Source organism: Gallus gallus, chromosome 1, assembly GCF_016699485.2.
Source record: "Gallus gallus isolate bGalGal1 chromosome 1, bGalGal1.mat.broiler.GRCg7b, whole genome shotgun sequence".
NCBI classification, from domain to species: domain Eukaryota; kingdom Metazoa; phylum Chordata; class Aves; order Galliformes; family Phasianidae; genus Gallus; species Gallus gallus.
In genome coordinates, this window is record NC_052532.1 from 40,832,108 (window position 1) to 40,844,395 (window position 12,288).

At 37.9% G+C, this 12,288-nt stretch overlaps 1 protein-coding gene across 5 annotated transcripts in view; it reads left to right on the forward strand.

The window, feature by feature from the left end:
- Positions 1 to 12,288, forward strand: part of METTL25 (methyltransferase like 25) — a 58,908-nt gene that overhangs the window by 40,244 nt on the left and 6,376 nt on the right. For all 5 annotated transcript variants that reach the window (XR_005862546.2, XM_416122.8, XM_015283397.4 and 2 more), the window contains exon 9: positions 510 to 603. Coding sequence is in view for 4 of the 5 variants with exons in the window: in XM_416122.8 (XP_416122.6) it covers positions 510 to 603 (94 nt within the window). In the remaining variant the exon portion in view is untranslated. The remainder of the gene's footprint in view (positions 1 to 509; positions 604 to 12,288) is intronic.

The window sequence follows — 12,288 nt, forward strand, 5'->3', positions numbered from 1 at the left end:
GGGGAAAGTTCTGGTATCACTTAACTAAGCAACAGTTTTGAGGATAAGAGCACAAGGTTACGTGTGACAGTGAAATTTTGCTATGACCTGCCATTTGCTCAGTCTGGTGGTTCATAATAAATTACAGCAGCATTGTAGTAAATAATGACAGTGTTATAGGAATACAGAAGGAAATATCATTCAGCAGAAATAAGAATTTTGTCACTCGTATGAAGAAATAAAACCATCATGGGAGAAATTAAAAAGAAACCTTCACCTCTCCAATTTTTTGGTAAAATAGTAACTATACTACAGCTGTAGTACAACTGTATAGTTGTGCCTAGAAACTTCTCCAAGTATTAGCTTGTTGTTTTAAATGAAAAGGAGAAAAGGAAAATTGTTACTGACTTGACTCAAGGGGCTGTCCAAGAGATTTATTTGCCCTCAACAGGAAATTCAGATAAAAATGATTTTTAAAATGTGTAAGTTTCTGTTACTGGAACGCATGCATCTCAATATTATATTTGCAGTGATCGACATGTTGGAAAAATTTTCTCCAAATCCTCCTCATTCTTAGATTATGTCAGAAAGTCTCTGAAAAAACTGGAACTGGATGATTCCAAGGTGAGTCACTAAACAGAGACTGCATGAAATCCTTATATCCATGTAAGCTCTTCAGCTCAGCACCATAATGCGGTGTTTAAACTGCGTTGTGTTTATATATTGCTATAGAAAGTTTATATATTGCTATATAAAGTACTATTAATAGAGCTGATTTCTATTTTGATTATGTTTCTATTAAAATATATGTTATTGTTTATTTTGTACATTATTATTTATTTAATATTGTATTTCTATTAAGAAATATACCCAAGTTTTCACGTTTTTTGGAAAGTCATTTTCATGTATCATTGCTTTGGAAGGTTTTGTTTTTCTAATGACTTCATAGAAAACAATTGTCTTTTATGCGTGATGCTCATGATCAGAAATCTTGAAGGCCTTCCTGGTATTTTTGAAGATATTCCTATAAATCCCATGTGAGGCAAAAGAAATGTTCTATACGCTCCATTTTATATATGCAGTCACTTCGAAATAACTGAAGCCTTTTAGATGCTAAGTGAATCAGGTATGAAGAGTTTCTTCCCTGAGCTGATACTGCGCATCCTGATAAAAGTGACCCTTGCACCCCTGTAAACCCAGCTAATATACTATCCTATACAAAGATGTTGTTTTTTCATCTCTACTTCTTTGTAGAAAGCAATCAAAAAAGAAAAAAAAAAAAAAAAAAAGGAAGAATGAAATATATAGGAAACACTTTGACCCCTTTCAATTTTCATTTCCATGGCAAAATTTTCTTGATTCCCTTGGACACCTTTTGAAAGTGAAAAACATAACATCGTAGTGCGTCATACTGATAATTCCATCCATGCAGTGTTCTTCTTATACAGTTTGGATCCCAAAGTATTTCCTATTGATTTTAGCCTTCAGACAGCCTCCTTAAGCAGCTTTTGAAGATCTTCTCTGGTACTGCCTCTGCATATAGAAAAGCCTGATACTTTTTTTTTTCCGTGAATTAATGAATGTTAAGGAGAAACGGTAACCTTTTAAAATAACTTTCTGAGTTAGAGAGAAAGAAGTAAGTACAAAAATGAGATTTAAACTTGAAAGATCTTTTGCAATTTGTTTATGTTCTTGAGTGCCTTGTGTTATATCTTTACAATACAACTGCTAAGTTGGTCAACAGATGGCAACCTAGCATTAGGCAATGGAATATGGCTGTGTGAGTGGAAAATCCTGGCTGCAGTGTAAGAATAAGCTGTGCAGCGGATGCACTAGAAAGTATTATGCAGATTATTGAGAAAAAAATAGTAAAAATCAAAGAAAAAGTAGATGTGGCAAGCATGTAAAATACGTAAGTTGAATGTTGTAGTAGTTTTTGGTAAATCAATGCTTAATATCCAAAGTCAAAATGTGTAATCGATTAGAATTCACAGGCGCATCAACCCATGGACTAGGATAAAAATGTGAAACAAATAGACAGCTAAAAGACCAAATAATAGCAACTGATGGTGGAACCTTGCTTACCGCTTTAAAAAAACACTTCTGCCACTTTGTTTGAGAAGGGATATTTATTTTAAAGGATTATTATTTTTAAAGCATTCTTAGTTTAAAAGGAATAAATTCTGTCTGCTACTTGAGTTACCTGTTTGCTTTCCTATATAAACAGATGCAAACATCACACACTTGCACTGGTTTAAAGTAACACTGGCGTCTTCCTTATCGTGTGTGCAGTCACCCAAAAGCAGCAGTGGATTATTTGTGTTACAGCCAGTTTAATGAATTATTGATTAAATTCTGCTGGTAAAGAGTTATACATTCTTTTCCTTAAAACTAGGGAGCATGGAAACTTCATGATAACGTGTCTGATTTTAGAAGTGCTGCCTTTTGCTAGAAAGGCTCTGGGCAAGGCTGCCCTAGGAGAAGTGTATCTCAGCACTGCTTCAAGCTGCACACTTGTGTGGAAGCTGAAGATCTCATTCAAGTAAATGCTCATTTTTGCTCATGTTTCTCATTTCTATGTGCAGCTGGCTGCACACTGACAGCTGAGTTTTATGCTGATCTAAATAATACTATTTTTCATTTCCCAGCTATATTCAAATCTGCAGCAGTACAAAAGCAGTGTTATTTTGATGGTAGGGTGAGGAAAGTTGTTACTGCTCCCTCAATGGTGGCTCCGACATTGCAGTTTTCATGGTGGAGTCAGCACTGTATCTACAGAGTATTGGAGAATGTGTTAAATTCCTCTCTTCAGAAAAAAAATACTTACATAGCTAAAAATGTGATGAATGCTATGCATTTGCTCTCACAGACAACAAATCAAAGAGAAATTTATGCAGAATTTGTTTTTTAGTTCTGTTTTTAAAGATGAACAAAAGAGCAGCTGCGCTGCATAGACCAAACGTCTGCTCTGTCTCTGGTGGTGGCCAAAAACTGGTGCCTGAGGAAAAGTGCATGTAAAGAGCAAGCATAAGTGGATAGTACTACCACAGTAACCAAACATGTGCCCGTCATTCACAGATAAAGAAGGCAATCATTGTCTTCATTCATCAATTTCTTTCAATAATGTTCAAAAAGCAGCTAAGTAAAGCTTGGTCAAAACGGAAGCGTTTCTTGCTTTCTCAGATCTGGAAAAATAGAGAGAGTGGGAGCAACTGCCTGAAACACCCAAACTACCTCGACGCTCACTCATGTGAGCATATGCCTTTTGCTAAATGAGGGCTCATATGAGGGCTCTTCTCAGGTATTCAGGTACTTCAACCCCACCAGTTCATCGCTGGAACAACGCCTCTTTCATGTGTGAAACAGATGGGAAGGTCTTTGCTGATCAGAACTGAGGAGCAGAGCCTTTCTGAAAAGGTTGTCAGTCAGGACTGAGTGAGAGTGAGACAGAATAGTAATTTTTATTTTTTATTTTTTTTCCCTACGAAAGGTAGCACTTACCAGTCACCCATTCATTGTTAGAAGTTACCCTTCAGGGACTGAAGTTTCCCATTACCTTAGCCAAAATAATTTCCTTCCTAGTGTTTCTTTTCAGTGTAGAAGAGCCTGTCAATTCCAGATTACACACTGAGATGTAAATGAACTCTTTTCCTGCCTTTTGTTTGAAGACCATTATTTTCGGTAGTAAAACTGAGGCATGCACCATGACCGTTGAATGTCTGACAAAATATTCTCATTTTGTGAGGGCAGAGAGGGGTCTTTTTGTGTGAACTTGATGCTTCACAGGTATGGTTATATTGCCTCTAGATTCAGAACTAATGGAATTGCTTTGTGGGCCATGAATCCCTGAGCAGGGCTTCAGTAATTGGCGTAGATAGACACAGAGGCAGTATTTTATTCCAGGTTGTTTTTCTCCCTCTGTTCCCATACACTCCATGTTGTATAGACAAAGCATTCAGTGTCACTTAGATATGGGATAAATTCTTTCTATCAGGTTTCTTCTCCCATTTTATTCCCTTTTTGCCTAGTTTAACATGAGCACGGGACTCTTATATGAGAGAATGAAGTGCTCATCCCAGTTCCTTCTCCTGATGAAGCTGCCCTCTCATGCACTGTCGGTCTCGCTTCTTTCGAGCAGCAAGGGCAGCTGCTCCTTCTTCTTTCTGCATTTATTCAGCGTGATATGTTTCCACTGTTTGTGGCCTTCTTTCAGATAGATTTAAGTGTTCTTAAATTGCCCAGTGTCCTGTTCCTATTGGGATAAATCAGGCAAAAGGTCGTTCACAGGGTGATGAAAGGTTATGGGCTTACCAGGTTAACGCTGGGAGACTCAGGGACCTGTGGTCTAGCCAGGATGACGACTGTTCTGTTAAGTTTAGGAGTTGGACTCAATGATCCTCATAGGTCTGTTCCAACTCAGGATGCTCTGTGATTGTAAGTGGGAACCTCAGCGGGTGGAGCTGCTCAGCGAGCAAGCTGGCCAGGATTCATTTCAGGACAGAATGCTATTTAATGCCACATCTGATTGCAGGAAGATATACAGGGCTGGGAACACTCCTGACACATCCGCAAAGAAAAGCTATTAGTCACTGTGATTTCATCTCCCGCTATACTTACACTGTAGCTGCTGCTAGGGGCTAATAGCACATAAGGTAGTTACTTTGTCTTAATCAAAATATTTCACAACAAATCACTTAACCCTTTGAGATGCAGACGTATGCTGAGGAGGTAAAGTTTTGAAGGTAGGGTCACCTTAAGCTTCTACGAACAAAGAGAAGTTTATTTGCCAGTCAGTGAGTACGTTGTGGCAGATTCACTTGGTTTTGTTTAACTGAGCTTCCAGGTCTCCTGTGACTGGTGTTTTCTGAACTACCCGGTGGCTGCACATAACCTGAATTTGCTTCCTGCTGAACAGGTCATTTATTTGGTGAACAACCTGAGATAAGAATCTGCAACAGTAAACAGATGGTTAATGCACACTTTCTACCATCCCTGTTTGCTATAACCCTGACCAGACTTCTCAAAAACAGCTGCCACCCATTTGTCTTTTTCTGACCCTGGGCTTCAGGTAGAGCATCTCAAAGATCTACAGCTGTCAGGTCTGAACTGCTGGATCAGCAAAGGGCACTGGACCCATCCGTGAGGTGTTGTAGCCATCACAGTAGCAGTGAAATTAATAACACAGTAACAGAAACTCATGTCCTCTAAAAATCTCGTTTGTCATCTTACATGATTTAAACGGCTTTGATATTTGATATATTATGTCTAGCAATGTTAGAATATTTTTGAAGTCTTCATTTAGCTGTGTAGCTAAATATGGGTATAAGTAATATCATCCTGCATTTTTTGCAGAGGTTATGTATTTGAAGTATATTTAATTAAATGAATGTATTAGCACTTTCTTTTGCTACAATAACTGATGCTTTTTGGTTTACGTATAATTAATAATTGATAAATAATTATATACAATTATTTCGTATTTTTCTGAAGGTTTTCTCTATTTATTATATATCATTAAATCGTGAAATAATCCTTTTCATACAGTAGTTATGCTTGCATTTTTTAGCATCACTAAATAAATCCAAAGAGATCTGAAATACAGTGGCCTTCCTAGTTCAGATCTTCCAGAATTCCTCGACTACCTCCTTTTTGATACATTGACTTGATGCGTTTGCAAACTCTGTAGTTTCTAATTTTGAGTGATGAAACTTAAGAGAGAACACTGAAAATAGAATTTGTATGAAATTATACTAATTATTTAGTTCGATAATTAGTTATTTTTTGTCAGACAAACTTTATCTTCTGCATAGTTCTGGTCCAAGGGTTTTGGACACTTATTTGATGTATGTTTCATATGGCTATAGTGTGTTTTAAAGAAATAGAAAAAAAAAATACTTTTTTAAGAGAACTAGCAGTAGAGCATATGTGACTTTTTGGCTTTTATTTTGTTGAAGTAAACACCTTGTAGTTATGTTAGCCTATATACGTATACGTAAAGCCTGAAACTAAATAGCTGAGCTGAGCGATCTCTCAGTAATATATCAAGTAACAAAGAATGTCAAAAGTCTGGGTTTTATAAGATTAATAAAAAAGCTTATTCTGTTGATTTTTTTTTAATAAAATGAGGATATGTTAATTTAAAAAATAACTAGTTTTGCACGAGGAGCATAGATACACTTTTATTCCAAGTTTCATGTAATTTATCACTGTTTCAGAAGTGCAGTTTTAACTTATGTTTCCTTTTTATAATTGCTCAGATGGCAAAGTGAACATGGATTAAGATGTCTTCTCTTATGAGCCAGTTATTCATGTTAGCTAAATCTATATTTAATATATTGGGTTTACTCCTGAAACATTTTCAGCAGACATAACTTATGCTCTGCTCGCTTGCATGTATTTACATGATAAGAGTATTCTCTCTAAAATGAATACAAAAACAGTTCCAATTTGCCGTCTTCAGATTCCTGTGGTAATAGATGGAAGCAAGGCTAAAGCCAAGAACTTAAAGATGGAACTGTCAGAGACTCCTCTGAGGAGAAATAGATGTCCCAAACACAGAAGTGCATTGTGAAAATGCTGCAGTAAATATACCTTGCAGATAGCTTCACAATGCATGGCTGGTAAGATGTTCTGAAGCATCTCTGGAGTTCCTTGGGATCCATCCCTGCCATGGATTTTTCCCCTTTCCATAGCAAACCAGGGGCTATCTGACAAGCCTTTGCAAGCTTCGTGGTCCCTCTGAGAGACATGCAGGTAGAAGGCCTGTTCTCCCATGTTTGTTCTCAGTCCAGTCTGTGTCATGCACTGTCCTGGGTTTAGTCCCTAACCATGTTCTACTCGTGTCATAGTAAGTTGCCTTTGAGGATGATCCTTCTCCATTACACACCTGTGCTACTCATACAATGCCATTTGCAATGTATCATGTGTGTTTCCTAGTTTGGTCCTACATCATCTGTGTTTCAGATCTGAATGATCTTCCAATTCATTAAACTTGAACACAACTGTATCAACATATGCTGAGCAGAATTCTGTAAGCCATGTAACTAAGAGACACTGTGCCCTGTATGTGTTACTGATGAACAACATTTCAGTTCAATTAGGAGGTGAGTCCAGGGCAGGATGAAAAGCCTCTATCCTTATGGAGACTGTGAGGATAATTTGCATTACAGTATTTGGAGAGCTAAACTTTTTAAAAACATTATATTTGAAAGTTCCATCCTCCCAGGAAAATGCTTATTAATGTTTCCAGTTATGTGAGAACATTCTAGTGTAAGATGGTGAACTTTAGTCCATCCACCTTTAATATTTATCTATTCAAATTTTGCTAAAGTTGTTTTTGATATGAATTTCTGATTCATGTTACAAGATTTTGACCGAAGAAGCATGGCATTCTCTGAGCCTATCCCATAGGATTAGCTGAGTTTCTGAATCATTCAACACCAATATGAACTCTTTTGCTGAAGAGATTTCCTAAATTCAAATGGCTGAACATATTATTCACTTTCCATATGTAATGTTACTCAGTTTCCAAAACTTGACATATAGAAACTTTCTAAGATTCTTAACTACAGAAATAACTGCTTGCAAATGCAGAAGTTTTTAGTGTGGTGTGCTATTTGAGATGCCAGTGAGCTAAGCCAGTTTTGTTTTCAAGAAGAAAACTGCTTGAAGGAATGCCACTGACAAGTCTTCTGAGAACTTGGTGGTTGTATAGGAGTATTTCTTTATTTTTTCATTTGTCTGCTAACTTGCATTGAAAGAAGCTACTTTCTTGGAATTCAAATGTCACGAAAGTATGCTACACAGCTGCTACTGTGAAAAGCATGTGCCTAGTTCTTTTGCTGTGACAAAACGCATAAGAATGCCTTCCCCATTTTTTGGCATTTGTTAGTGTCTCCTGAAAACATCTTTCTGCTGTGTTCTGATATAAAGTTAATAAATGCCTACCTTAACTTGGTAGGAGAGAATATTATAAAATGCAATTAGCAAATGAAGGTTCTTCCACTTAGAAATAAGAGGAAGAATCGTATTGCTTCAGTTAATTTTACTGTGATTTTTAAATTGCTTAGGAGCCACATACTTAGACTTGGGGAACTGTCAGTAGTGGAACTGAATACAACATTAAAACATGAACAAAATTGTACATATATAACACTGCTTGGAAGGAAAAAGAAATCAGAAAAATTTCTAATCCCACCATATTCAGTGTTGACGTCTTTAAATGAAAGTGGACACCTCAAACTTTAAATTTCTGTTGTTATTTAAGGAAATAATTAATGAAGGCTCAGGTAACACTTGTATTACAGTGTATAAAATATTCCCTGCATATGTATGCTGCATAATGCTGTTTTCGAGTATAATTGCTTTTCAAAAAGGCAAAATACTATCCCAACTATGGTAGCATAGATTTCAGTCTGACAGCAATTTCAAGCAGTGTGACTGCTGTGTTAACCCGGCAGGCAGCTCAGCGCCATGCTCTCTACCCCGCAGTGGGTACATGAGGGAACTGGGTGTTAAGATAATTTTAATAGGACAGGAAAGGAAGGGAAAATAATAACAATGATACAAGAATATACAAAACAAATGATGCCAAACACAGTTGCTCACCACCTGCTGACCCATGCCCAGCCAGTCCCTGAGCAGCGGCTCCCCACCCCATCCAACTCACTCAGTTTTATCATTCAGCATGATGCGATATGGTATGGGATATCCCTTTGACCTGTTGGAGCCAGCTGTCCCAGTTCTGTCCCCTCCCAGCTCCTTGTGCTCTGCCAGGTCCTCACTAGTAGGGCAGGACAAGAAGCTGGTATGTCCTTGGCTCCATGAGCACTGCTCAGTAGCAACTAAGACATCAGTGTGCTATCAACATTACTCTCATAATAAATGCCAAACACAGCACCATACCAGCTACTTGGAATAAAATTAACACCATCCCAGCTGAAATCAGCACTGGGTTTTTTACTTCGATTAGAATTAGAAATAATATAGATTGCATTTCAAATGAAGTTCTAAGTAAACATAAGTTTCTCAGTAATTAAATTATCTGAGAAACAAGATATTTTTTTACCTGCCTTAGTCATGAGAAAATTGTAAAAAGAGGCTGTGTAGGATGGTCTCCCAAGCATTTTGTACTGAGGCTGCTCTGCTGAAGGGTTCTTATTGCTTTCTGGTACTCTTGCTGGTATTCATGATAGTGTTGGTGCAAGAACAGAGGAGAGATATGAATGTGCAGTCAGATTGGGGGAAAGCAGTCTCTTGGGGTAGCAAAGAGAAACACATCTGTTTAACCTGACTGTGGGACAGGATCTGTAGGATCTGACTCTCCTTTGAAGAGGGTGTGCAGACAGGAAAAGAATTCCTTCAGTTCAGTCAAAATATTCTTAGCCTGGGGGAAAGACACGGCTCTGAGAAAAGACTCTCTGGAGAAATGCCAAGTATGGTATTCTTCGTTGTCACCCACCTTGTGCCCATCTGCTTTCTTTTCAGCATGTGCTCTATCAACGCATTTGTGTGAATGCTGCATAGCATTGTGCTTGGACGTGCAGCACCTCATTTGCTCGTGAGGATTTGCTGGCAGCCTCACAGTGCTGAAGCCTGAAGATGTGTCCACTATAGGGCTCAGTACCACCTCCAGCATGTGGTGGTGGTGTAACAGGCACAGTGGCTGCCCTCTAATCCCTCTTTGTTGTTTGGGCTATTTTGGCCACCACACCAGACCACAAAGAGATAGATTACTTTGAAAGAAAGGATGCACAACCATCATAGTGCAAAGAGAAGGAGCACTTTCGTTTGCAGCCTGGTAAAGATCAGGAGCTAAATCAGCAAAGTATACTGGCCAAAAACTCACATTAACATCATATTAACAACATCATAATGTAAGAAAAAAAGTTCTTTGCATGTATAAAAAATTTCTTTCAAATTCACAAATCTGTGGCAACCCTGTACAGAGAACAATTCTACACACAAGTCCACTGGCTAAATGGGGCTTTCTTTGCATGTGTAAGTCCAATTCTGTCTGGAAAATGCAAGCAATAATTTACTGTGCCTCACCTCAGAAGGACAGCAGAAGAATGTGTTCTTCAAGGGTGCCCTTGAAGTACTGAAGCCAGGTGGCAAACTGTTGTGGTTTCAGACAAAGCCAGCATAATCTGGGTTTTGGTCTTCCTCCAGTAAATCGATCACGTAGCTAGGGATCACTTACCCTTTTCATGCCCTTTTCTGCCAACAGTTTTCTTTGGACACTGTCTCTCTTTCAGCTGGCCTGTTGTATTCAAACCAAACTTTTAATTGAAGTGCAGTTTGGAATACTACCTAATCTGTCCATGACAGCAGGATGCGTTCTGTCAGTGTGCTGAGCGAGGAGGGAGTGCAAAAGTGTTTGGGCTCAGTACACAAGTATGGCTACATCCAGGAGACATTTCTGACCCAACTTTTTATTTGCAAAACATTTCATGGTTTGTTTTGTTTTAATTGAAATGATTCATGTTGAAAAATGGAGACCAGAAAGGATGATAGCAGAAAGGTTTACGTGTTCATATTTCTACAAATACAGCTCTTTATATTTTAATACCAAAGAGCCTGTAATTTCAAAAATCCATTATACTAAAACCCTTTTAATTCTCAGTTGAAATGAAAAGCTTATAGGGCAGAGTTCAAATAAACTATTTTGTTTATCTCATGACTGATGTATTTTAGTTGCTTTGGCTCCTTATAGAGGGAAAAAAAAAACCAAAACAATAAAACAACAACAAAAAACTTCAGATATTTGCACAGCTCTACTGAAAATAAAGTGCCAACAAGGCTGAAAAAGTCAGTGCATTAGTACCTCCAGGTCAGCTTTTCGACCTTGCTGCTGTAGTTTGGAAAAAATACTTTCTAAATTAAAAAATATGCATGTATAACTCAAAGGCTATAAAAGTGCTTCAGAGTGAGAATTTTGCATCATTCCTAAGAAATGTTTGTCTAATCTTCTTAATACTTCCCATGATGGAAACAGACAACCTTCCCAGTCCTGAATTAACTTCACAGAAAAATTGTTCAGGTTTTTGACTAATTTTTTTTTCCTCCAATGCAAGCTAATGAATTCTTATCCAACCTGCTGCAGGTACACAGAACAACCTTCCTTGTCTGTTGGTGACAGCCTTGCAAAATCTGTTATTGTCCCCACTCTAAATTTTCTCTTCTTTAACCTTATCAGTTCCAGTTCTCTGAATCTTTCTTCACAGGTCATATTTTCTAGATTTCTGATCTCTTTTCAGAAAGATATAGAGCTCGTTCTTAGGGCTTTTTCAGATAGCTCATGCTTTGAAATCTGGTGCCCCAAATGGATACAGCATTCCAACTCAAACTTTATCACTGCCAAGCAGAGTTGAAAGATTAATTCCTGCTCTTTGCAAGCTGTTCTCCCATACACGTTGCAGTATGGTGATTGCTTTTTTTTGCAGAAGCACAACTGTGACTCTTGCTCAGCTTGTGATCTGCTGTATCTCCCAGGTTGCCATGTGGTGTTTCCCATCAGGAACAGCTGATTTTTTCTGCCTGAATGTAGTCCCTCCTGCTTTTCCACACAGCGTTTGAAACTCCTTTTCTAAGCAATGCTCCCATTTCTGAAAATTATTTAAAGTTTTAGTAATGCTTTCCTGTTGCACATATGCAGATTTAGTGTGGTTTCTGTTCTATCATTTGAGTTCTTAATGAAAAGATTTTCCATTTTGTAATGTTCCTCCATTCAGAATGAATTTTCAGGTGTTTAGAGACTCATTAACAGCAGCTCTCTGGTTATGGTTTTTCAAACAATATTCACTCACTTTATAATGCTTTAATTTAAGCCTTGTTTCTTGTATTAGCCTTTGAAATTGTTGTATGAAATGATGTCAAAAATCTTGCTGAAGTCAAAATATATGACAGCCATTTATTTTTCCGTCATGACTCACAGAATCGTAGATTCATTAAGGTTGGAAAGACCAATCAGATCATATAGCGCCACCATTAACCCATGCCCGTGCCTGCTCTAGACCATGTCCCTCAGTGCGACATCTACTCTTTTCTTGAACACCTCCAGGAACAGTGACTCCACCACCTCCCTGGACAGCTTGTTCCAATGCCTGAGTTTTTTCCTGCTCTAATAATGAAAGGCTCACATCCACCAGCTATCTGATATACCATCTTTGAGAACAGTGACAGTGGTAGTGCTGAAGCCATTTCATTCCCTTCTTGGCTGTCTTAGGATTAAGTCCATAATACACACATGACTTGAAAACTTACAATGTATGGAAATGTTCTCTAGTTTGTTTTACTATTTTTGGCTAT